At 36.4% G+C, this 27,407-nt stretch overlaps 1 protein-coding gene across 4 annotated transcripts in view; it reads left to right on the top strand.

The window, feature by feature from the left end:
• Positions 1-27,163, top strand: part of LOC136259671 (uncharacterized) — a 42,311-nt gene extending 15,148 nt beyond the window's left edge. For 2 of the 4 annotated variants that reach the window (XM_066053173.1, XM_066053172.1), the window contains 28 exons: positions 4,576-4,782; positions 4,832-5,101; positions 5,202-5,462; positions 5,517-5,627; positions 6,004-6,092; positions 6,149-6,312; positions 6,364-6,415; positions 6,501-6,569; positions 6,621-6,735; positions 6,782-6,940; positions 9,263-9,335; positions 10,441-10,540; positions 12,425-12,552; positions 12,612-12,753; positions 12,805-12,902; positions 12,950-13,058; positions 17,768-17,921; positions 23,985-24,051; positions 24,100-24,166; positions 24,216-24,301; positions 24,356-24,482; positions 24,540-24,581; positions 24,638-24,715; positions 24,782-24,827; positions 26,138-26,260; positions 26,322-26,374; positions 26,440-26,530; positions 26,977-27,163. In XM_066053173.1, the coding sequence (XP_065909245.1) occupies positions 4,576-4,782; positions 4,832-5,101; positions 5,202-5,462; positions 5,517-5,627; positions 6,004-6,092; positions 6,149-6,312; positions 6,364-6,415; positions 6,501-6,569; positions 6,621-6,735; positions 6,782-6,940; positions 9,263-9,335; positions 10,441-10,540; positions 12,425-12,552; positions 12,612-12,753; positions 12,805-12,902; positions 12,950-13,058; positions 17,768-17,921; positions 23,985-24,051; positions 24,100-24,166; positions 24,216-24,301; positions 24,356-24,482; positions 24,540-24,581; positions 24,638-24,715; positions 24,782-24,827; positions 26,138-26,260; positions 26,322-26,374; positions 26,440-26,514 (3,065 nt within the window). In that variant the 3' untranslated portion in view covers positions 26,515-26,530; positions 26,977-27,163. Of the gene's footprint in view, positions 1-4,575; positions 4,783-4,831; positions 5,102-5,201; positions 5,463-5,516; positions 5,628-6,003; positions 6,093-6,148; positions 6,313-6,363; positions 6,416-6,500; positions 6,570-6,620; positions 6,736-6,781; positions 6,941-9,262; positions 9,336-10,440; positions 10,541-12,424; positions 12,553-12,611; positions 12,754-12,804; positions 12,903-12,949; positions 13,059-14,362; positions 14,510-16,775; positions 16,997-17,767; positions 17,922-23,984; positions 24,052-24,099; positions 24,167-24,215; positions 24,302-24,355; positions 24,483-24,539; positions 24,582-24,637; positions 24,716-24,781; positions 24,828-26,137; positions 26,261-26,321; positions 26,375-26,439; positions 26,531-26,976 lie in introns of those variants that run through there. The other 2 variants (XR_010703331.1, XM_066053174.1) reach the window with 2 other exon arrangements.
• Positions 27,164-27,407: the final 244 nt, after the last annotated feature.

The raw sequence follows: 27,407 nt of genomic DNA, 5'->3' as shown, positions 1-27,407 counted from the left end.
AAAGAAACCACCATGTAGATAGTTCAGCTACAAACAAATCGCCCTGTGGAGAGATCAATAGAAGAAGTTACCTTGCAGAGAGTTCAGCTACAAAGAAACCATCATGTAGAGAGTTCAGCTACAAACAAATCTCCCTGTAGAGAGATTAGCTAGAAGAAGTTACCTTGTAGAGAGTTCAGCTACAAAGAAGCCATCATGTAGAGAGTTCAGCTACAAACAAATCTCCCTATAGAGAGATCAGCTAGAAGAAGTTACCTCGTATCATGTAGAGAGTTCAGCTTCAAACAAATCACCCTGTAGAAAGATCAGCTAGAAGAGGTCACCTTGTAGAGAGTTCAGTTACAAAGAAACCACCATGTAGAGAGCTCAGCTACAAACTAGTGACTTTGTAGAGACATCAGCTAGAAGAAGTTACTTTGTAGAGAGTTCAGCTACAAAGAAACCATTCTTTAAAGAGCTCAGCTGCAAACAAATCACCTGTACAGAATTCAGCTACAAATAAATCACCCTGTAGAAAGATGAGCTAGAAAAAGTTACTTTGTAGAGAGTTCAGTTACAAAGAAACCACCATGTAGAGAATTCAGCTACAAACTAGTGACCCTGTAAAGACATCAGCTAGAAGAAGTTACCTTGAGAGAGTTCAGCTACAAAGAAACCATAATTTAGAGAGTTCTGTTTGAAACAAATCACCTGTGAGAGTTCAGCTACAAACAAATCTCCCTGTAGAGAGATCAGCTAGAAGAAGTTATCTTGTAGATAGTTCAGCTTCAAACAAATCACCCTGTAGAAAGATCAGCTAGAAGAGGTCACCTTGTAGAGAGTTCAGTTACAAAGAAACCACCATGTAGAGAGCTCAGCTACAAACTAGTGACTTTGTAGAGACATCAGCTAGAAGAAGTTACTTTGTAGAGAGTTCAGCTACAAAGAAACCATTCTTTAAAGAGCTCAGCTGCAAACAAATCACCTGTACAGAATTCAGCTACAAATAAATCACCCTGTAGAAAGATGAGCTAGAAAAAGTTACTTTGTAGAGAGTTCAGTTACAAAGAAACCACCATGTAGAGAATTCAGCTACAAACTAGTGACCCTGTAAAGACATCAGCTAGAAGAAGTTACCTTGAGAGAGTTCAGCTACAAAGAAACCATAATTTAGAGAGTTCAGTTTCAAACAAATCACCTGTGAGAGTTCAGCTACAAGCAAATCTCCCTGTAGAGAGATCAGCTAGAAGAAGTTATCTTGTAGATAGTTCAGCTACAAGCAAATCACCCTGTAGAGAAATCAGCTAGAAGAAGTTAACTTGTAGAGAGTTCAGCTACAAAGAAACCATCATTTAGAGTGTTCAGTTTCAAACAAATTACCTGTAGAGAGTTCAGCTACAAACAAATCTCCCTGTAGAGAGATCAGCTAGAATAAGTTACCTTGTAGAGAGTTCAGCTACAAACAAATCACCCTGTAGAAAGATCAGCTAGAAGAAGTCACCTTGTAGAAAGTTCAGTTACAAAGAAACCACCATGTAGAGAGTTCAGCTACAAACTAGTCACCTTGTAGAGACATCAGCTAGAAAAGTTACCTTGTAGAGAGTTCAGCTACAACGAAACCATTCTGTTTAGAGCTCAGCTGCAAACAAATCACCTGTACAGAATTCAGCTACAAACAAATCACCCTGTAGAGAGATCAGCTAGAAGAAATTACCTTGTACATAGTTCAGCTACAAAGAAACCACCAAGTAGAGAGTTCAGCTGCAAAGAAATCACCCTGTAGAAAATTCAGCCACAAACAAATTGCCCTGTAGAAAGATCAGTTAGAAGAAGTTACCTTTTAGAGAGTTCAGCTACAAAGAAACCATTCTGTAAAGAGCTCAGCTGCAAACAAATCACCCTGTAGAGAGATCAGCTAGAAGAAGTTACCTTGCAGAGAGTTCAGCTACAAACAAATCACCCTGTAGAGAGATCAGCTAGAAGAAGTTACCTTGTAGATCGTTCAGCTACAAACAAATCACCCTGTAGAGAGATCAGCTAGAAGAAATTACTTTGTAGAGAGTTCAGCTACAAAGAAACCACCATGTAGAGAGTTCAGCTGCAAAGAAATCACCCTGTATAAAATTCTGCCACAAAGAAATTGCCCTGTAGAAAGATCAGTTAGAAGAAGTTACCTTGTAGATAGTTCAGCTACAAACGGATCTCCCTGTAGAGAGATCAGCTAGAAGAAATTACCTTGTTGAGAGGCCAGCTACAAAGAAACCATTCTGTAAAGAGCTCAGCTGCAAACAAATCACCTGTACAGAATTCAGCTACAAACAAAATCACCCTGTAGAGAGATCAGCTAGAAGAAGTTACCTTGTAGAGAGTTCAGCTACAAAGAAACCACCATGTAGAGAGTTCAGCTGCAAAGAAATCACCCTGTATAAAATTCTGCCACAAAGAAATTGCCCTGTAGAAAGATCAGTTAGAAGAAGTTACCTTGTAGATAGTTCAGCTACAAACAGATCTCCCTGTAGAGAGATCAGCTAGAAGAAATTACCTTGTTGAGAGGCCAGCTACAAAGAAACCATTCTGTAAAGAACTCAGCTGCAAACAAATCACCTGTACAGAATTCAGCTACAAACAAAATCACCCTGTAGAGAGATCAGCTAGAAGAAATTACCTTGTAGAGAGTTCAGCTACAAAGAAACCACCATGTAGAGAGTTCAGCTGCAAAGAAATCACCCTGTATAAAATTCTGCCACAAAGAAATTGCCCTGTAGAAAGATCAGTTAGAAGAAGTTACCTTGTAGAGAGTTCAGCTACAAAGAAACAAATCACCTGTACAGAATTCAGCTACGAACAAATCACCCTGTAGAGAGATCAGCCAGAAGAAATTACTTTGTAGAGAGTTCAGCTGCAAAGAAATCACCCTGTATAAAATTCTGCCACAAAGAAATTACCCTGTAGAAAGATCAGTTAGAAGAAGTTACCTTTTAGAGAGTTCAGCTACAAAGAAACCACCCTGTAGAGAGATCAACTAGAAGAAGTTACCTTGTAGATCGTTCAGCTACAAACAAATCACCCTGTAGAGAGATCAGCTAGAAGAAGTTACCTTGTAGATAGTTCAGCTACAAACAAATCACCCTGTAGAAAGATCAGCTAGAAGAAATTACCTTGTAGAGAGTTCAGCTACAAAGAAACCACCATGTAGAGAGTTCAGCTGCAAAGAAATCACCCTGTATAAAATTCTGCCACAAACAAATTGCCCTGTAGAAAGATCAGTTAGAAGAAGTTACCTTTTAGAGAGTTCAGCTACAAAGAAACCATTCTGTAAAGAACTCAGCTGCAAACAAATCACCCGTAGAGAGATCAGCTAGAAGAAGTTACCTTGTAGATAGTTCAGCTACAAACAAATCACCCTGTAGAGAGATCAGCTAGAAGAAGTTACCTTGTAGATAATTCAACTACAAACAAATCTCCCTGTAGAGAGATCAGCTAGAAGAAATTACCTTGTAGAGAGTTCAGCTACAAAGAAACCATCATGTAGAGAGTTCAGCTGCAAAGAAATCACCACTGCCCAAATTTCAAGGCAATAGCTCTTTCCAATCTGAAGTTATCAATTGTCAAAGTTGGCAAATTGTGTGTGGAAGGCCCCTTTTCGCAAATCCAGTCACATATGTATTATATATATAATTTGTACATTTACTGATAAAATATTTAAAGTACATCTACTTCATCTTTTCTTCTTCCTGTAGTAAAGAAAAAAAACATAGGTTAAAAAAGTCCCAAAGCTGGCCATAGGCCGGCTTTGGGGTATACAAATACAAAAAGAAATGAAATCTAATCCAAAACAGCCAAGCTGTAAAAAAAGTGTGCGGCCCTCAGAAAGGCTATGGTGAAAAAAGATGTGAAATCCAAGGTGGCGGCCAAGAAATGGCTGTGATGGTAGGTTAATGGTAAAAATTTTAATAACGACAATTCAGGTGAATTTTTGTGCCGCTTCACAAAATTTACCTGAATTGTCATTATTAAAATTTTTACCATTAACCTACCATCACAGCCATTTCTTGGCCGCCACCTTGGATTTCACATCTTTTTTCACCATAGCCTTTCTGAGGGCCGCACACTTTTTTTACAGCTTGGCTGTTTTGGATTAGATATTCTAATACAGCAGTCATCCTAATAGAACAGTCACACGTGTGCTATTCCTGGGAATTTTTGCGGTGTGTAATTTTCACAGTTTTTGCCGTTAGAAAAGCTACCGTGAAAGTTCATCCTGTGAAAATGTATGCATGTTGATACATGCAGCGAAGAGTGACTGCAATGTATAGCGTTGGTGCTAGTGAATGTTAGTATGTGAACACGAATATCCACATCTAATAGTACAAGGATGCTTGACTTTCTCAGTATCAGTCAATTTGATAATCACCTTTTGCATTTACTGCCTCAGTCATCATTCCAAGTTTACAGACAACAAGATATATTTCCTGTAAACTTACATGACATAATTGTACTCTACATATGTGTGTGCACTATAAAAGGTGATAAAAAATTCAATAACATCTTCATCATCAAAACCATTGATAAAGGTGTACTGCATTTTGTTATTAGCTGGTATTGATTATGATGCTACTCCACTGACTGCTACATTTAATACTGGAGAGACCAGTGTCACTGTGACAATACCAGTAGTGGATGATAGAGTAGTTAACGAAGTAGATGAGGAGTTTAATTTAAGTTTGAGTATATCATCTGCTACTGGTGTGAGAGTAGAACTTGGTGATGTTAGTAGTGCAAGAGGAATAATAATTGACACTAGTAAGGAAGTGAATCATTGTGAAACAGTTGCTTATTATGTATTATATAGCAAGACCACAAATCACCACTCATCCACTCAGTAAACTTATTGAAGTTAATAATGATTCTACAAATGTTCAGTTTACATGTATGGCTGAGGGAGCATCATCTTATTTCTGGCAGAGAAGTGATAATGTTATACCAACTGGTGCTTTAGGAATAAAGACCAATGTCCTCACACTTGTTAGACTAGTACCACCTGATGCAGGTCAATACAGATGTGTGGCTGTCAATCAACATGGAAGAAATTTTACTGATTACGCTATACTTACTATTGAAGGTATAGTTATGGCTTAAATCATTAAATTGTCATATTGATGTGACAAAATACAAATTGTGCATCATGAATCAATGGGCACATAATTGTTTTCTTTTAACAGCTCATGATCCTGTGGCAACTATCACATCATCAGGAGAAAGGGTTAATTCAGGAGACCAAGTTACATTTACATGTTCAGCTACTGGTCTGGGTGCTAATTCTTTTAAATATGGCTGGTTACTGAATGGAGTTCCTGTTAGTAGAGCAACAGGCCAAACTCTTGTCATCACAGCTTCAGAAGATAAAAGTGGAGATTATTGGTGTACTGTTAGAAATGAATATGGTGGTTTTGGCAGATCAAGTATAGCCAGACTGACATTGAGTAAGCAAACAACAGTTTCTGTTGTTTATATACTCTATTATTATATTCCTTAAGATCAATTCTGTAACCCAGTGACAGTAAACTATACTGGATTCAATGTTACATGGAATGAGACACTTGTTGGTGTTACTGTAGAAGCACCATGCACTGCACCTGGATTAAATGGTAAACCAATTTTTATGTAGTTGAGCAATCATATTGTATGATGTGTATACAATTAAGTTGTAGAAAATATATCTTGTAGCAGAGGAATAATGTCAATAGCTACAACTGCTGTGGCTTCTAGACTTGTAGATGGTATAGGGCTTCTATAACAAGCTTAAAATAGCTGATACTGTACTGTCTATGCTTACACAGTCCCTGAAGTATTGCTTCACTGGGATATAATTGGTACAATTTTATGAATTCATTGTTATTTAAAGAAGACATTTAGATTTTCCTTTCAAAGTTTAGTAGTGCCAAACAATAATACTGATGATACTTTGTTTTGCTGTATTGTAAGAATCACAAACAAACAAATAGTGCTTCATGTACATATTAGGTACCATACAAAGAAGATGCAAAGGACAGAGTAAATGGGAGGAATTTAATGAATGCTTTAACATACAGGTTGAGGAATTGCTTGAGCAGGTAATTTTAGTAGTATAGTAAGTAATGCGTGTACTCAGTACATACATTTATTTCAGGTAAACAATGCTACAATGTTGATAGATGATCTGAATGATGGTGAAAAGATTGGTGTAGTCACAAATATTGCTACAACCCTTTCTAACTTGACTGCACCAGGACAACAGACTGTTCATCCAAAGGACATTAGTATAGTAGTCAACATCATCTCATCACTCAATAAGTACATAAATATATACTGCAGTCTGCAATACGTAATAATGCCATTGTGCAGTATTACAGGTACAGTGGTTGACATGTTAACACCTGATGATCCATATTTTGAGGTAGATGATGTTACAGTACTTCTGTGTACAGCATAGCTGCAGGCTGCTAGCTAATTACCATTTTGTGTTTCATTTACACTTGAAGGAAACGACTACAATATTCGACAATCTACTAAATAAGAACAACCAACAGAGCTGGCAGCAACTACAACGAGTATGTACCAATATCTTCAGTCATTTATAAGCATAGTTACACTTACTATAGACATCACCAGACACTAGCCAGTCTTTGGTTAATGGTACTGAACAATTTGGAAGATTATTAGGTGAAACACTAAATAATGAAAGAACCGAAGCTGTTAAAACAGGGCAAAATATTGGTATGTATTTTGCTGGAAGCATGAAATGTTAACCTTTGTCACATAGTGATCAAAGCTCAGCTTATATCCAGTAATAGTGTACAAACAGGAGAAGATTATGTGTTTACAACTACAAATGATGACTTGGAAAAGTTTACTGGAAGAAGTGCTCAATTCACTTTCTCTAATATTGTGCTAAGAAGTATTTTGAATCAACTCCCACCAAGTGAGTATTCAAGGTGGTCATTAAAGTATATGCTTTATTGTCTACTAAGTTGATGTATTGCATGTAAGTATCATACAGTTCGATAGTACTGTATAGTAGGGACCACAAAGGAGTAGGCGTGGCCCATGAAAAAACATCACCCCAAAACCAGCCTCACTTTTCCAGACAATGATACCAGCCTCACTTTTCCAGATGATGATGAAGCAGTGCACCCGAAATGCTTTCAACAAGTTGCTACGGAATTTTTTAAAAAAATTATTTAATGGAATTTTCTAGTGACTGACTGACTGACTGCATGACTGACTGACTGAGTAACTGATGCCTTCAGACAAGCGTAACTCGACAATGGCTAAGGCTACAGGCTTGATTTTTTCACTGTTCAATGTCACTTCGGCCAGAGAGGTGCCTTTTAGCATAATGCAGTATGTACAATGCATTCTTCATGGTGTCCTCCTTTGTGTTCCATTCATCTTTGCTGACAGCAAAAAGTGTCGATTTGGTGGTAGCATGTGATGGCTTCCCTTTGTAATGGAAATTGTCCGTATTTTTCATAGTAGCTACTTTGATTGCAGAGGTGCTTTTCGACCAGTTCTTGACTCGTACTGCTGTGTAACAGGTTGAACATAGCTGACAACGAAGCATAACGAATACTTCATTTTTAAGACAATAACTGATCTAATTGGGGCACGCGGCACCATTTCTTTTGATGCGGTACTCGTGGATTCACCAGTCATAATAATTATTATTTGCAAAAAAGTTAACAAACAAGTACACAAGGAATTTTCAACTAGAGTAGAGATCATAGCACATTGATAAATAGTACTGAAACAAGCTGGAGTGGTACCTGATATTAAATCACAGTAAAACAATAAGAAGTGTCAAAAGAGGTTGGACGTGTTCACATGAGCTGTATGTTAATTGCGTTCTTTGTATATGTTGCCGCGAGTGCTATATGAAAAATAAAGCACTTGGTGCTTGGCCTCGATGCTAATAAAGCACTCGGCTTAGCCTCGTGCTTTATTAGCATCTCAGCCTTGCACCTCGTACTTTATTTTTCATATAGCACTCGTGGCTATGCTTTAAATGATTTATGGAACTTTCTACTCGTGTAGCTTCACCATACACTAGAACTCGTATAATTAACACGCATTGCACGGACTATTAGCAGCCTGAACACTCACAAACCAGTTTAACAAAGTAACTCACGTATAGTTCACCATAGTTTGGCATGGTAGACATTCATCGCGTCTTTTGGCAGGTTTTGCTCGCAACCCACAATCGATTCTATTGTGAGTCACATGGTGAAGTATTTCCGTGATATCTCCAGGACTTTTCCGTGTACATTAACAAACATAACAGCAACGTTACCTTCTCCCACCCATCGTCGAAGCATTTAGGTATGTCTATAAAAGCAATCCAGTGATAGAACTCGTATTGGCTGGGGTGATTGATCACTCAGCGCGGCGAGGCTATCAGCCTTCACCGGCTTGGGTGATTAATTGTACTGGCGCGAGCCCCATAGGCTATTAGCCTACACTAAGGCACATGGGCAACTGTGTTTAATTGCCCACAAAGAGTGCTTTATTGCACCGCAAAGAGTGCTTTATTCGTTCAATAAAGCACTCTTTGCGGTGCAGCAAAGCACTCTTTGTGGTCGATGAAGCAGTTAGCCGGCTAAGAGTGTACTCTATGAAATTTAAAGTACACTTTTTCCTTTGATCTTGCCTACATAAAGTTCTATAATGATGCTTAAAGTGCGTCCAACCTCCTCTGAAGAAGTTTTATATTCTTACTGTGCTCAAGATACCATAATGGAAATGCACAGTAGGGATATAACACTTCTTATTGTTTACTGTGATTTAATATCATGTACTACTCCAGCTTGTTTCAGTACTTTTTGTTGATGTGCTATGGTCCCTACTCTAGTTGAAAATTCCAAATTTTTTGTATACATGTAGTGATTGCTTTGCTAATCCCCAAATATGCACATTTTATTATGCAACTTAAGATAAATACTACTGTATATAAATTTTGATGAAAGAAATTTTGACAAATATATGATTATTCATCAAAGGAGAAAAGTAATGTTCCTTAGAAGTTAAAAAGACAAGAATAGTTGTCAGTTTGTCACTTGTCAATATCACTTTTAAGGGTTCATCAATCAGTTTCTGGAATTTACACTATGTAAGCACCTGATACTCAATACAACAAATAAACTACATAATATTTGTGTAAATGTTGAGCCTACTATGTAATGTCATCATAACATTGTACTACAATCTTATCATTCACATATTGATGTATGTACTTTGTTTTACTCAGATACTACAGGATTTCCAATTACAAATACGGTACTCAAAGATGACATTTTGCAGCTGCCGGATCCTAATGATTAGTAAGTATAAGATGTAGGTATCTATGCACAGGCAGCCAAGCTTTAAAAAAAGTTTCACAAGCCTGTCATTAACATCATTGCAATTATTTCTTGGCTATATACCACCTTTGATTTTGCAACATTTTCACCAAGCTTTTGAAAGCCACACCATGTTTCACACATTGGCTGTTTTGCATTATTTTACTCCTTTTTGTATTTTATATATCCTAAAGCTGACCTTAAGCTAGCCTTGAGGCTTACATTTTTCTTATCAGCAGGATTATTTAAGACAAATATCACAATTGCTTATATATTTGACTGCTTGTTAATTTTTGTAGTACTCTAATAGAGTACAGATTTTTTGAGAATTTCTAATAGAACACAAATGGAATGTTCTATAACAGTCTAGATGTTTCCATTGGTACATAATTGTAATCTTTGACTATTGAGTAGTATTGATGAGGTAGTAAGTGACTGACAATACTTCAATGGCAAAGAATTAGGGAGGCACGTAGCTATGGATCTGGTTTGAACTCTGGACCTTTTCCGACTTTTTTGTACACTTATTTTTTACTTCTCAATGACTGTTCTATTAGAGTATTTTGAATCTGCAGTTTTACATTAGATTGGTTTTCCCTGGTAACTCTGTTGCTGTCATTGCTTCTCTTAACAACAAAAGATTTGTAGCTATGATGGTTCACTTTGTACAGATCAATTTTCAAGTTATTCCCACAAGTGATTTACCCTGTAGGCATGAGTAAATCAGTCAGTGTAATACAAATAATTGTCCATAATTCTGTCAATGTTTATCAGATAAGCTTCAGACTTAGTATGTGAATTTACCTTAGTACATAATCAAAGTTTGAGGAGATCAAGTTACAAGTTTGTGTTTTATAATAGTTTTTTGTTAAGTGTACAATAAAGGAGTAGAACAGAAACTAAGAGGGTTGAATTCACAAATGTGTAAAAATCATCCCATTTGGAGAAGCTATGTATGCATGAAAATCTTGTATTCTGTTGTCCTGTCCATATACCCAGGGTGTGGCACCAGCTTTCTTGTTCACATGGCACTCGTGATGACAAATTACTTAAATATGATTAATGCACACATTTTTGTTTATTTTAGCTTTTTGAGGAACCTACCAATTTCACCTATCATGTCCATACAAGCACCGGTGCCTATTAATACTACTGAGGATAATCCTATATTATTGACATTGGATGTGGTAAGAATTAATATCTACATGCTACAATATCATTATACTACTAATACAGTACCATCAGTATTTAGCAGCAGCTACGTACATTGTATGTAAAGATTTGTAGCTTTATGTCACTGAATTTAATGCTGCATAATGCAGGAAGCAAGGAAATTCAACAAGCTTTATTCTGTATTTAGTTGGGTGATGTCTATGGATTTTTTTGTGGTTGAGTCTACATATTTTTACATGTTATATACCAATTCCTTACCTTCCAGAACATACACTGTACAAGTAGCTACCAGATGAGTTTCCTAGCATCATAGATTTTTTCATGAGTATCCGGTGAACTCTAATGGGGTGATGGGTAGTGTAAAAGGCAAATAATCATTTTCATAATAAAACAAGGAGACATAGAGATGAATTAGGCTGCGTAATCGACTATTCACAGCTCAAAATTGGCTAAAATGTAAGGGAACTTGTAGCACTGATCCTTATCCACCATGGAGCTGTACAACCACATCCAAACCATTCCCAGTTGACCAGATCAAGCTCCATCAAAGCCTTTGATGTTTTGTGTGGCTCACTCATAGGACTGGAAAAAGCAAACTTCTATATTCTGACTGAATTTGATGATGAAATGAAATAATGCATTTATGTAGCTTTGTGCTTGAGGTGAAAAATATCAAATCTGCTGACATGGGTAATAAGACCAGTTTTCCACACCTATCTTCTGTATTTAATGTCTGCTCCCAATGTATGTACTACCACAAACATTATTTGCTAGTTCATGCATGCATGATGGCTATACGTGAATAGAAAGTTTTATTAGGTCTATATGTATTTATTTCCACTATAGTGATTTATATGAAAGTGAATAGGTAGTCTATGCATGATTGTAGGATATTCATATTGAAAACTTTTGCATGTTTTTGAAACAATTAAAAATTCCCTAAAATGAGCTGAGTGTTCCCGTAATTTATGTGGACTTCGCTTGTATTGTGTGTTATCGCAGGAGACAAAACAAGGATTGTCCAAAGTAGAATAGTCTGTTGTAACAAAGAACTGTAGATGACCAAGCAATGCTCCACTCCTATAATTCTTGGAAAAGCTATATTTCTTGGAGAAGCCAAAGGACACTACATCAGGTCATAGCATTGACTAGAGCATTCAATTTTGCAGTGACTGTTCTATTAGAGTATCTTAATCCCATGATTTTACACTTGTTTGGTTTTTGCTTTTTAACTTTGTAGCTGTAAGTCTGTTGCCATTCTAACCACCAAAAGGCACTGCTATGATGCTCAGCCTATGTACACACAAATTTTCAAGTTATTCCTCTACTTGGTTTACCCTGTAGCCATGACTAAAGTTTCATCTTTTTACATGAATAAATGCTTATAACTCCTTGCATTTTTATCAGATTCATAGCAAACTTGGTATGCAAATTCACTTTTATACGCTCTTCATTGGGCTAAATATTGATACAATTGAGTTACACTTTTGTGTTTTATAGCAATTTTTGCAAAGTGTGCGAAAAGCAATCGAAGGCCTAGTAGCCCCCCTATGGCTTAAGAAAAAAAATTAAGAAATTAAAATGAAACTTTGGCCACTCATATCTCGGAATTGGCTGGGTCGATGTCCTTTAAATTTGGTATGTGGTGTGGCCTACCTGGCAGGTACCTCTGTAGTGAAACTGGTTCCAATCAGATAAGGGATCACGGGGCTACAAAGGTGTGAAAATCGCATTTTCTTTCTTCCTGTCAATATACTCACGGTGTGGCGTGCCAGCTTCTTGGGCTGCACAACACACTACCGTGTGTCTTAATACATTTTTTAATGTGCACATTGTATTCTGATAGCTATGCATTGCATTATTTATTGGACCATTCTCTGTTAATAATTTATTAATAGAAAAGCAACTCTCAAGTTACAGACACCCTACGAAATACTGAAACATCTATTGTGCAGCCACATGGAACAGTAGAATCCAGATACAAATCATGTCGATTTTATGATCACAACTTAGTGAACATTCAGCTGTATGTGACATACATACAGAATAGATGTAATAATATTATTTGTTTAATACTGTCCATAGTAATCAAGCTGGTGGTTGGTCACAGGAAGGATTAAGATTAGATAGATTTAATTCTACCGACAAAACAGTAACTTGCCTTACTACTCATTTGACTAGTTTTGCTGTACTTGTGAGCGTAGATTATATGTACGTTGATCATGGAGTAAGTCTAAAGTTGTGTATGTTTAACTGTTAGTGTTATACTATTATATAGCCTGAATATGCTTTGTCAATAATTTCGTATATTGGATGTGCAATATCTCTAGTATGTCTTGTCCTTTCTATCATCTTGCTGACAATTGTTACACTCAGGTAATTAATCATGTTTTGGTATCTGTTTACTAATATTCTGAATATAGGAAGAGAGATAAAATTAACCATCCATTTATACACTTGAATCTGTGCATTGCACTGGCATTGGGTCTGTTGGTATTTGTTGCTGGAATAGATACTGCTACTGAATATCGGGTGAGTACGTGCAGTTATGGATGTAAGTATAGGAAACAATGTGAGAATTTTTAATGTTATTGATAACCCAGTACTGAAATCACTACCATAAAACAAGTTATTTTCACTGCAAAAAATGAGAGATATAAGTGATGAAAGTAGGGGCTATCACTCCCACTTTGTTGGTCCTTGTAGCATCCATACCATCCAGAAAAGATGTCTGTTAAAACCATCCTCGAGTAGTTTGAGTAGTACTGAGGGTCAAAACTACTAGTACAATAGTGTAGCTATCCACTGATGGTGTTAGTTTGATTTTGCCTGATGTGCGATTTGGATCAGTTTTGTAAAATCTGGTCACGTATACTAAATAGTGCAGGTGACCACTCCCATATAGTCACATTTTAAGAACTTTTTGATGTTACTTGTTCTATATACTCTGGGCTTTTAAAATCTCACAATTTTCCTACAGATTCTTTAAAATTGCATACTGTACTTTTTGTGGGAGGATCAAAGCAATGCTACATACTGTATTGTCCATACAGTAGTAATTAGCAGCATAACTGTACTGTATGAGTCATACAGAACAGTTATGCAGTTAATTGGGCAAATACAGTACAGTTATTCACTTAATTCCGCAAATACAGCGCACTGGGCGTCTGGATTCAATGGAATGGAATGGTGGGCTGGAATGGTGGAATGGACTGGAATGGTGGAATGGAACGGTACTTAGGTAATTTCAATTAGTGGTCACCTCTTTATATATGACCGCATTCTAACAAAAACCACCTCTTTACAAAGACTGTTTTACTTTAATGTCTAAATTGTTGTTTTAAAGTGTATATCCCTAGAAGACAGTCCAGTCCTATCAATGAATTGTGCATCACATCTTATGTCTATAGAAAAGCCAGAGTGATATTTGATTTATGATACAATACAGTAATAGCTATCCCATACATTGGCTATACAAAAAAGATGTGTCCACGAAACTAAAAGCATGAACTGGCAACTAAAGGAGCTAATATCTAGAAATGAATGTTAATATATACTGGCAACTAAGTAAAATTTACAATAGTCTATATAACATTATTGGTCCTTTATCATTAACTTGTGCAGTCTGACTGCATTCCTAATTATGTCCCTGTAGATCTAATTGGCTAGTAAATTGGTACCTTTCCAATAGTCATTGTAGAGGAGAAAAAAAGCGGTTAAATTACAGTTACTTATGAATGCAGCAAGACTGCACCAGTCAATGTCAGTTACTTTTAGTTTGATGAGCATGTCATTTTTGTACAGCCAAGTTGTTTTTGCATGGGATATATTCATAGGTGGCGAAAAGAGGGGGGCTAGGGGGCTGAAGCCCCCCCTTGGTCTGCTGAGGGGGACCTCAGAATGATATCACACCAAAATTACCCTTCTTGGAGTGGGGCTGAAAACCGTGATAAAGATCGAGATGCAGTCATTCTAATAAAGCAGTGAGTGTGTAGCGAGCTATGTAAGGATTTTTATGTAGTTTATCAGCTATAAATGCGTAGCTGGTGAGGTGGAAAGCTATTGTCAGTGGTTGTAACCTTCTTTTTTTTTGGTCTCACCTTACCAAACCAGAGATAAGTCTGGGTCAGCCCAGCCCCCCCTCATATCAACTACTTCCTCCACCTCTGGGTATATTGCTGTATTACAAATCAGATTATCACTTTTCTAGGCATGTGGCACACAAGTGACCAATAAGATTATCCTATGGGGATACACTCTAAAACAACAACATAACAGCAATTTAAGCATTATAGTAAAACTGAAATGGTCTTTATAAAGAGGTGGTCTTTGTTAGAAGGTGGCCTTATAAAAAGGTGACCACTAATTGAAATTACCTAAGTAACATTCCAGTCCACCATTCCATTCCACTGAATCCAAATGCCCAGCACACTTGGGCAAATACAGTACAGTTATGCAGAGAATTTATTTACGGAATGTTACAAAAACAACTCACTGGTGTGACACTGTAAATCATTAAAACTAGCCAAACTAATCCTACCAGTTCATTTTACGGCTAGAAATAGATTGTATAAATACTTACTGATCGTCTGATCACGAAGCTATTTTAACACGACTCCACTAAGACACCATGATTGATCATATGTGTGACATTGTAAATCATTAAAACTAGCCACACTAATCCTATTAGTCCGTTCTACGACTAGAAATAGATTATATAAACACTTACTGATATCTGATCACCAAAAATCTCAGCAGTTTGAGAACTATAGAAAATCGCTCTGAGTGAGACGATCAGGGAGTACAATATAACATTTTAAGCACCGCCTATGCTTGTGTGTATGAAACATACAGCACTTGGGGGTGTCTCGAGGCAAATACAGCACTCAGCTTTGCATCGTGCTGTATCAGTCTCTCAACATACCCCCTCGTGCTGTATTTTCTGTACACATGCGCAGAGGTGCTTTAACTATAACATGTGTATTGTATACTAGCTGCATGCTTTGAGCATCATTGTGTTAAGTTTCATTGTTAAAGTTGCTCCTTTTACACTGTTTAGGCTACTGATGCATGTGAGATTATAACATTTTTTGAACTTTTATAATGTTTAGAAATTGAAGCAGTAGAAATCTTGTTCTATTAGATAGGAGAGTTAGTCTTAGACTGTTGCAATACTTTTCTGTTGACCATTCTATTAGAGTAGTTGACTGCTCTATTACAGTATGTGTTGTATTGGTACCTGCCCTATGCGCAGGACAACTTTAGATTCTACATTAACAAAATTTCCACAAGTGACATCGATTAGTGTATTTGGAACTAAGCATTAAATATTAGTGTCCTATTACCGTGTATGTAGTATGCATGGTGCCTTACATAATATTATAGGGAAATGTTATGAACATGTGTGGTTAATTGGATTGAATTATGTGGTGCTAGTAGTACGTACCTGTACTATCACATGTACACTCAGTTTCTACAAGATATTTACCCTCTACTAACAACAGAAAAGAGTGAATTAGTACATTATGTATTTAAAGCCAACACAATTTGCGATAGTTACTGTGTGGTAAGCAAAGGTTTGGGAATTGCCCTATTTTGTGTGCTATGCACTTTCAGTTGCTTGTAGTAACCATGTTAATTCCTCTGTGTACGTATAGTTACACAACATTGGAATGTGAGTATTTAAACTAGCATCATTTATGTGAACAATGCACAGGACAAGTAAGCAAGTGGATAAATATTTGCCTGCCCTAGCATGCCTTTCCCACAAAAACATTATAGGAATGCCTATGATGTAAGACAGTTTATGTGCCAGAGCTGTGAGGAACAGTTAGTGGATAAAAAAATTGCATGAAACAGATAGACACACAGAAAATGAAAGGTGCACCAATAAGTTCAATAAGCAAAAAAAGTTATTACCTAAGTAGGGATTTAATCTGGATTGGTTACTATCTTGAAAGTACAGGTTGGTGTGTAAAGGACAAACAAAAGCAGCCATCAATCAATTTGCCAGATGATGGGTGGGTTAATTTCATTGAAGTTGCACAATGATATGTGCTTTAGATGCCGAGTTACTGTGAGCCACAAGAAGAGTTTTAAAAGTGTGGACAGAATGGTATATGGTTAGGAAAAAACCATTGTGCCACCAGCTGGATTTTGAACCCTTGACCTCCCAAATGCTAGTCAGAATTTTACCACATATACAGTTTGTGCTATGGCTTGGGATGTAAAGTTTTCTCTACACCATAGCCTTCAGCGCACTGTAGAGGATGAACAAAAGTACATAGAAGCACATGATAATAAGTACCAGGATGATGAGCACCTTATTTTGAGTATGAAAGTGCACAAATTGGTGAGTAAGAAACATGACAAACGGATATTGCCTGCAACAATGCAGCCATTTACCTGCTTAATAATGTCAGGCAAAGTTGATCTATTAGTGACTGGAATAGACAAGCTTTATTACATCTTGTAGCACGGTGAATAAGTGTACAGTTTTAGTTCACTTATAAATTTAATATGTCAGTTAAAGTACCACCACGTGTGTGGAAAATACAGCATGAGGGTGTGTGTCAAGAGGCTAAGCTTTGCCTTGGCCTCTTGACTGCATGTATTAGCGACCTCTCAACACACCCCTCATGCTGTATTTTTCATACACACAGGCATAGGTGGTGCTTTAAGTGTTATATTGTACTTCTTGGTCATCTTTCCCGGAGCACTCATCTCTGAGTATCCAAACCTTTCGGTGATCAGACTATCCAGTCTCATAGAACAAGCAGGTATGATTAGTTGGGTAGTTTTACTGATTTGCAGTGTCACTCACATTTATCCAAACGTTCTGTACTGTATACAGTATTTGCCAATAAATGGTACTGTATGGAAAATACACTTTGCATCAGTGCTTTGATCCTCCCATGCAAAGTACAATATGGATAATGCATTGTATCTTACCTTGAGGGAAAATGGTAATATAGCCTACATGCACATACCAATATAATTGTTAGGCCAGAAGCACTAGAAAAGTTTTGTAGATGCACCATGCTCAAATTTTTCCCAGAGTAGCTAATGTAACAGTAGTCATGCATTTTAAAAACCATTTGATAACTGTGAAAATAATGTTCATGTAAATTATTTAAATTTGTCCAATCACCTTTAGTTATGCATATTGAAATTGACCTTTCATTCATTCATTCATTCATATGAATTGTTACATGACTTTAATTTTGTTAACCTCATTCTAGGCTACCTGTGTACTAGTGGTAGTACTTCTACAATATTTCTTCACATCTGCATTTTGTTGGATGTTATGTGAAGGAGTGATGCTTTACATGTTGTTGGTGACTGTTTTTGGTAATAAACTGAATCGTCGACGTTTCTTCATTATCTTAGGCTGGGGTAAGTGTTATTATACACTTATATGTTTGTAATAAAATAGTGGATGTAGTTTAACAACCATATAGTGAAAGATGTTACCCCTAAACAGGCTGTAGGACCAGCTAGGTGTCCTACAGACCTTCAGCACTTGTGCTGTAAAGCCTTAATAAATAAACTAACATCCATTTGATTCCACATGCGGTGCTTTGAAATAATAAGTCACTCTCTAGAGTTCCTATGGATCAAGACACACGATAGTGTGTCGTGCGGCCCAAGAAGCCGGCGCGCCACACCGTGGGTATATTGACAGGAAGAAAGAAAACGTCATTTTCACACCTTTGTATCTCGGTGATCCCTTATCCAATTGGAACCAAATTTGCTACAGAGTTGCCCGCCAGCCAGGGGAGTCTACATACCAAATTTGAAGGAAATCGCTCCAGCCATTTCCGAGATACGAGCTGCCAAAGTTTCGCTTTTTTTTCTCTCTCCGTGTTTTCGCACACTTGCAAAAATTGCTATAAAACACAAATGCGTACTCCGATCGCCTTGAAATTTGGCACACAGAAAGGGAGTCCAAAGGCGAATCCTAACGTCAAATTTGGTGCAATCCGATGAATGGTTCAGGAGTTATTGACCGATTATTGGCGTAAAACAAGATCGATTTGTTGTCACGCCTACAGGGTAAACCGCTTCATGGAATGAGTTGAAAATTGCTATGTAGATGGAGTAACCATCATAGGAGTGCCTTTTGGTGGTTTGAAAAGAATCGAGATAAAGACCATGGCGATATGACACAAAACCCAACCTGTGTCACAATTACGCGATCGATTTTTATGAATAAAAACTTATTAGTTTTCGTGTCTACCAGGCAAACCGCTTAGAGCAACGAGCTGAAAATCAGTATGTAGCTGGAATAATCTTCATAGAAAGTCTTTGCAGTAGTACAGAAGAATCGGAATACAAACCACTGAGTTATGATTCGAAAGCCAACTCCGTGTAGCAAATGCGAGATCGAGATACTCTAATAGAACAGTCACCCTAATAGAGCATTCAGCTAATTTATTTACTCCATTATAGAATTCTATTACATTACAAGTTATTCTGTAGGAAATTCAGCTGCAAACAGTTAATCTTATAGACAGTTCAGCAAGAAGCAAGTCACCCTATAGAGAGTTCAGCTACAAATATATTGCTGTAGTGATTTAGAACATTACAAGTCACACTGAAGAGAGTTCAGCTATAAACAAGTCATGCACCCTGTAGAGAGTTCGGCTACACTCTCTAGAGAATTCAGCTACAAACAAGTCACTGTGGAGAGAGTTCAGGTACAAAGTAACTAGAGTTCATCTATACAAACAGGTTACCCTATAGAGATCAGCTGCAAACAAGTAACCCTGTAGAGATTTCAGTTACAGACAAGTCACTTTATAGTTTATACAATGTTCAGCTACAAGTAAGTCACTCTGTAGAGAATTCAACTACATACAAGTCACTCTGTAGAGAATTTTGCTACGAACAAGTCACCATGTAGAGAGTTTAGCAACCAAAAACCACCCTGTAAAGAGTTCAGCTATACAAACAAGTTACTCTGTAGAGAGATCAGCTAGAAACAAGAGAGAGCTCAGCTAGAAGAAGTCACCCTGTAGAGATTTTAACTGCAAAGAAACCCTGTAGAGAGATCAACTACACACAAATCACCCTGCATAGCATTCAGCTATAAACAAATCATCCTGTAGAAAGTTCAGGTACAAGCAAATCACCCTACGTATATAGAGTTCAGTTACAAAAAAAAATCACTCTGTAAAGAGTTCAGTTACAAAGAAACCATCCTGTAGAGAGTTCAGCTACAAACAAGTTACCCTACAGTGAGATCAGTTTGAAACAAGAGATTTCAGCTACAAACAAATCACCCTGTAGAGAGTTCAGCTATGAACAGATCACCCTGTAGAGAGTTCAGCTATACAAGTCACCCTATAGAGAGATCAGCTAGAAGAAGTCACCGTCTAGAGAGATCAGCTAGAAGCAAGTCACCTTGTAGAGAGTTCAGCTACAAAGAAACCATCCTGTCGAGAGTTCAGCTACAAACAAATCACCCTACATAGAGTTCAGCTGCAAATAAATTACCCTGTAGAGAGTTCGGCTACAAACAAATCACCCTGTAGAGAGTTCAGCTAGATAAAAGTCACCCTACAGAGATATAAGGTCACCCTATAGAGAGATCAACTAGAAGAAGTCATGCACCTTGTAGAGAGTTCAGCTACAAAGAACCCTCTCTGTAGAGAGTTCAGCTAGAAACAAGTTACCCTATAGAGAGATCAGCTAGAATCAAGTCACCCTGTAGAGATTTCAGCTACAAACAGATCATCCTGTAGATAGTTCAGCTAGATGCAAGTCACCCTCAGTGTAGAGAGATCAGGTAGAGGAAATCACCTTGTAGAGAGATCAGCTAGAAACAAGTTACCTTGTAGAGAGTTTAGTGACAAAGAAACCATCCTGCAGAGATATCAGCTAGAAACAAATCACCGTGTAGAGAGTTCAGCTACAAACAAATCACCCTGTAGAGAGTTCAGCTGCAAACAAATCACCCTGTGGAGAGTTCAGCTACAAACAAATCAACCTGTAGAGAGATCAGCTGGAGGAAGTCACCTTGTAGAGAGATCAGCTAGGGAGTTCAGTGACAAAGAAACCATCCTGTAGAGAGATCAGCTAGAAACAAATCACCCTGTAGAGAGATCAGCTAGAAACAACTCACCTTGTAGAGAGTTCAGTGACAAAGAAACCATCCTGCAGAGATATCAGCTAGAAACAAATCACCGTGTAGAGAGTTCAGCTACAAACAAATCACCCTGTAGAGAGATCAGCTAGAAACTAGACACAGTATAGGAATTCAGTTACAAGCAAATCACCCTGTAGAGAGTTCAGCTACAAACAAATCACCCTGTAGAGAGATCAGCTACAAACAAATCACCTTGTAGTGAGTTCAGCAAGACTTGACACTTTTTAAGTGCTTTAGCAATAATTTTTATATGGGATGCTGACAATTCACATTTTTGCAAACTGAGATAGTTCATATATTTATAACTATTACAAAGAATTCCTGCTACTGCCTCTGCCAATTGTGTAGTAATCTTAGTTGAATTTAAGCATAAATGTTGCAAGAAAATCATATTTTGAACTAAAGCAAGTAAAGATAACAGTCTAGTTTCTTCTAAACTACAATTTGATATGTCAAGGTATTCCAATGTTGTATAGTATTTGGATATGAGTTTTAATACAATAGACAATAATATATCTGCTGGTGAAATAGCTTCAATTATCAGCAATAACATGTTGGAACATTTAAATTTAAATGATTGCAGTTTACGAGATCATGCGGTTGTAGCAATAGTTGATGCATTGGGAAAAATCAATTCTTTAGAGTACCTTAACCTCGGCAACAACTGCATCACACAACAGGCAGCCACAAAGATTGGAGATGTCATTTATTGTAATCATGCAATAAGGGAGTTGCACCTTCACAACTGCTTAAGACCAGATACAAGTTCAATTATACTTTCAGCTGCTAGACAAAAATCTGCATTGAAATGCCTGAATTTGAGCTCAAACACCATCACACCTTCTACAGAAGGTATCATAGCATCAACTGTTGATCACTCACAGTTAGAATACATTGATTTATCGTATTGCTACTTATCAGAGTCTGGATTTCTTCAAATTTTGAATGGGTTTATCAAGACAAGCATACTACAGTATGTCAATATTGAATCAAATACTGTCACCTAAAGATCAGTGAGAATACAATTGTAAATGCAGACACTTTAGTGCAAGTAATTAGAGCAAATGTAAAACTGAGGTATCTCAACATATCTCATTGCCAAATCAATGCTGCTAGCCTTGTTGAAGTTTTCAAAACCTTACAAAATAAAATGTGTTTGTCTTATTTTGATGTTAGTTATAGTTTTATAGTCAAAATGGCTGTCGTTGAACTGGATAAAGTATTTCATAGCAACAAGATCATAACACATTTATTATTGAGTCATTGTGTGTTTGAACTACAGTCATTTAGCAAAATTGTGCCACCCCTAAAACTATTTGGTTGTTTAAGGCATTTAGATCTAAGCAGCACTGCGAATGGTCAATGCTATATCAGATGTTACTGAGAGCAATGTAATATTACAACATTTGATTCTATCAAACTGTAAGTTATCTGGACTTCGCCTTATGAAGATTACTTCAAGTGTAATGAAACTATCAATGTTAAAGCACTTGGATATTTCTTGCAATGAAATAGCTGTTGAAGCTACTGTTGCAATTGCATCTGCTATCAAAAGCAATCCATCTCTCCAACATTTGCTTTTGAACAATTGTAACATACAAGAAGGGAATTAGGAATTAAGAAAATTGCCAATACATTGAGATATATATCATCTTTGCTGTCTCTTGATATTAGCAACAATCAAATCACAACTAAAATTGAGCTAGAAATTGCTGATGCAGTAAATCCTGCTCTACAATTGCACGTGTAGCCATTGACTTCATCAATACAAGTTCCATTATTATCACAAGGATCAGGATCACAATCATCAATATCTGTAGTACAGTTAACACCGGTAAATCCTACTACACAATCACACATGTAGCCACCAGTGATATTTACACAGTTTCCGCCATTAAGACATGGATTAGGCATGAAGTATTAAAAATCTGCTTTGTCGTTTTATTCTTCCTGTGGTAAAGAAAAAGGATAGGTTAAAAAAGCCCCAAAGCTGGCCATAGGCTGGCTTTGGGGTATACAAATACAAAAAGAAGTGATATCTAATCAAAAACAGCCAAGCTGTAAAAAAAAGGTGCGGCCCCTAAAAGGCCATGGTGAAAAAAGATGTGAAAACACAAATTCACATGAATTGTCGTTATTAAAAATTTTACCATTAACCTACCATCACAGCCATTTCTTGGCTGCCACCTTGGATTTCACATCTTTTTTCACCATGGCCTTTTAGGGGCTGCACCTTTTTTTACAGCTTGGCTGTTTTTGATTAGATAACATATACATGAAAATAACAAAGAGAAAACATTCTGACCGCCTGGTAAACTCCTGTAAGCGTTTGAGCATTAATCGGATGGCTTCAGGTTTGAGACTGCCAAGGTCAAGTCATGTTCCTTTCTCCACCATTTCAAACACGCTTTATGTACCAACTTTAAGCAGGCTATAGGACCAGGTGTCCTGCAGACCTTCAGCACTTGTGCTGCAAAGCCTTAATAAATAAATAAAGGTGGCAACTAACACAGGCTAGTAGTGATGGTATCATTGACAGGAGGCTATTAGCTTGTTCTTCTTTAGATTTCAGGACTTTTTGTATATGTGGCTCTAATATTTAATTATTGCCAATGAAATTATTGAAGAAAATTAATATTCATGTGATACTGAAATCCATTCTTTACTTAGCATAACATTGCAGTCTTCATGGCCCAACCAATGTAAGGATGTAATGCACATGCAGGAACAAATGCAATTTTATCCAACCCAATTAAATTGTGGTTATGTACTTAGTAAATTTTTGAATATACAATGTGGTATCACAAGTAGCTACTCTTATAATACATGCTATCAATTCTGCATTGGTTTTCAGATCATTGAATTACATAGCAGCATGGACTTGTCTACAGTTGTATGTTAAAATGTTAGTTTATAATTGGAAGTCATGAAGACGTTTTCACTGCATAAAAAGCAAGGACAATGTACCAATAAGAATAAATTAAATTAAAATAATGTGACTGGATTTATGAAAATGTACACATTTACCTGCTATGATGCAAAATCTTATAACAGCTGACTCCTTAAATTAATAAGATTTCTCTTTATATCACAATGTATGTATGTAGTGATAGAAAAATTATTAAGTTTCAAAGTTCAAATTATGGGTTGAATTTTGTGTGTAAAAAGGGTACTTTTTTGCAAATACGGTAACCTATACTGTTGTATACTTATTATTTGCCCATATAAGTACACCCTTAGTTCAGTAATTTGCTTTCCTGTTTCATATCGTTATTTAACATTTACCTATACCATACATATTTCTTTAGGTCCAGCAATTCCAATAGTTGCAATATCAGCTGGAATAGTTCACAGACACTATGGGACTGATGATTAGTGAGTGTGAACTATTAGTATATAGATGAAACATACATGTTTTTATAGTTGCTGGATTAAGTCGGATGACGGAGCAATTGCAGCATTCATTGCACCCATTGTGACTATAATCTTGGTATGCTATCATATGTCAAATAATGACATCACTTAGAATACTTTTGCAGATAAACTGCATTTTTCTGGGAATTACATTGAAGGTTTTGTGTGCAAGCCAGCAAAACACACCCAATGAAAATACCAATGCAGCAAAGTAACCATTAGCTTGTGTAATGGTTTTGATAGCTATCCTTATTTATATGTTTAGACACATGTTGAAAGCTACACTGTTTCTCTTGCCACTACTTGGAATAACCTGGATAATTGGTATCTTTGCTGTGAATGAAGATACTGTAGTATTTGCTTGGATATTTGCAATTCTGAATTCATTTCAAGTAACGACAGTGTATATTTACCAAGCTACTGTCAACTACCATAACACTATCTTTTAGGGATTCTTCATATTCATATTCCATGTTCTCAGAAACAAACAGGTGATAATGAATTGTATCATAGCTTATATCTGATGAATAAATAATGTGGTATTTAGGTTATTAGAGAACTTAGAGAATGTTACAATTTTTGGAGGCCAAGCCAAGTATACAATGTTTACAGTAGAATGCGTTCAGTAAGTATATTAGTGTATTAGTGAAATCACATTAATCACAAATGCATATAAAATGTATATATGTAGGGACATGGAAGTACAAGTACTGTAGGAAGCACATTGAAGGAAAGAGGTGTGTAGTTATAACACACTTATGCACGAACACCGAGTGCATATATTTTTGTCATATGCCTAGTAATCGTGTAAGAACTGATAAATTGTACCTACAAGTATATAAGTGGAAGCAAAATTATATCTTGATATACAACTAGATGCATTGCTCAATAAGTTATGTACTAGTTATACCACACAGACACCAATTCTTTGCCTGATATATATGCACAAGCCCTATGTTGCAGACCCAAATGATAGTGTGTATATATCAAGCAAAGGACAAATGCCTGTGGTATAACTAATATGTTCCACTTTGGTTACTGTGGGAAACTGCAGACACGTTGGTTACTGTGGGAAACTGAAGGCATGAATCACGAGTGTGTTTATAATTGAATTTTGATCATAGTTAATGATGGACATAGCATTATTGAGGATTTACATGTACACATAGCAACATAAACACACAGACTCTTCAATTGTACAGTGTAGCAAATATGCACAGAACATCAAAAGGCAAGTCGTGATGATTTTTAAGTGCACCAAAGTACTTACTGTAATAACTATGGATAATTGTTCAATCCATTAAGTGCCACACTATGCGTTATCCAAGTTATCACAACAGATGTCTACTATTAAACAAAATAGCAATATAAACTAACCTATTATATTCTTCATTTGATAAAACATGATTTACCTTCATTTCCAAGTCTATAGTTTAACTTTTACATTATTTACAAAATCCACAATTGATATCATAAAATGTGAGATAGCAAAGTTTCCTCCAAAGAAATTTTAGTGATGACTAGTATCAAAATACACTCCCTCCTAGGAGGCTCTGTTTCTCGGCAGTGCATTCTTAAGTACTGATAGCAATACTATATGGCATTTTTCTTTCCTTTGAAGTGAGGTGTGAAAATGGTACATGTGTGTTTCTAATGCTTTTGTGCTTTGTGCACCAATTCAAAGTACTTTCCATTAATGACATATTGGAGTAGTGTGAGCTGCACAATATGTAGAGTACAAAGTAACGTACAATACATTTGGATTATACATAGTTATTCAGTTATCCAATCCATCATTACATGAGAGCACACAACTTGAGAAATCTTGATCAGCGATTGCAACCTATTTGATTAATATGCTACTACCCTATCTGTTATAACTTTTCTTGACATATGTTTGTATTTTGCATAATGGACATCTTTTTTTTAAAGTTTGAAACTGCTGTTAAGAGTTTGTTGTATGTTCAGTGTCATCAATATTCATTACCACTGTACTGTTGAATAGTTTAACTTCAAGCAATGCATTAATGAAATTATTTTCCTATAGCTTCTCAAAGCAGTACTAGTGAGTACAGTTCTCATAATAAGAACATATCAACCACATCTATGGGAAGCAGCACTTGTGGTGGTGATTTATTGTGCACAAAGGAAGTGCTAGAAGGTTCACTAGGTAGTGTTTATTATATATACTGAGTGAGCAAATAAACAATTGAATTATTATGTCTGTGCAGCTGATGATGTGTTCATATCAAAACAAGACAAACACATTGGTTATGTGGAGAAGGTGATATCACTTGAATTATTCACATAATGGTGAATTTATAGTGAAAATATTGTTTATGAATATAGCACCAAATGAAAAAGGGATCAACAATGAAAGAGCCTTGTGATGAAAAAGAAACAGTGTTTATAGACAACAACTAGAAGAGTGGAAATACAGGCAAGAAATTTATATATCCCCTTGGTACAGATTTCTACAAGTGAATTTGATATTCATCATTGCGTACATGAAATCATTCATCACTTAACAATCAAATGGCTTGGTAATAAATTTTATTGACTTGACAATACATGACTTTACTGTGTGGGCTACACAGCTTTACTGTGTAGGTAATTTTGGCTACAAGAATTTGGTAGAATTAATTATTTTTAGTACTGAACAATTACTATTAAAGAACATGGTTGTAAGTAGCACGTCAGAGTAATCTAGACTAAAATAATATGAGACCCATTTGAGCATGCATGGCTATGATAGTAGTTCACTAAACTTCACATTGATTTTATGCATAGCTAACAGTGTTCTCTGTAGATAATAATGTACACAATGATGCCTTCACTATCATAATATAATGTTTATGTTGCTATAATACTTTGTATTTTCAACAGGAAACTGAATACCATTTGACATTAATTGCAGTAAATTGTTAACATTCATTATGTTACTATACCTCTCATGTCATGCTTATGTATAGCTACCTAATCACTGTTAACCATGTCATGTAGTTAGTTTATTACATTGATCATTTGTATAGTTTGATTTTGGCACTATTATTAAATGCTATAACTAAACAGATACTCAAGTATGCAAAAGCAAGTATGCTTCAGTGTATGCTGAAATGGAGTTATTTGCAGCTGGAACTTTACATTAAATGTTAAAGCATTGCCATGAGTGCTATACGGATAATAAAGGACAAGGTACCCAGTGGAAATGCTAGTAAAGCATGAGGCAAAACTGAGTACTTCATTAGCATTGAGGCCAAGCACTGCATGAGTGTTTTATTATTTGTATAGCACGAGCAAGGTGATGCTTTATTTAT

The sequence above is a fragment of the Dysidea avara genome, chromosome 7, assembly GCF_963678975.1.
Source record: "Dysidea avara chromosome 7, odDysAvar1.4, whole genome shotgun sequence".
Lineage (NCBI taxonomy): Eukaryota > Metazoa > Porifera > Demospongiae > Dictyoceratida > Dysideidae > Dysidea > Dysidea avara.
Note: the sequence above shows the minus strand (reverse complement) of the source record. Positions and strands in the feature narration are given on the sequence as shown.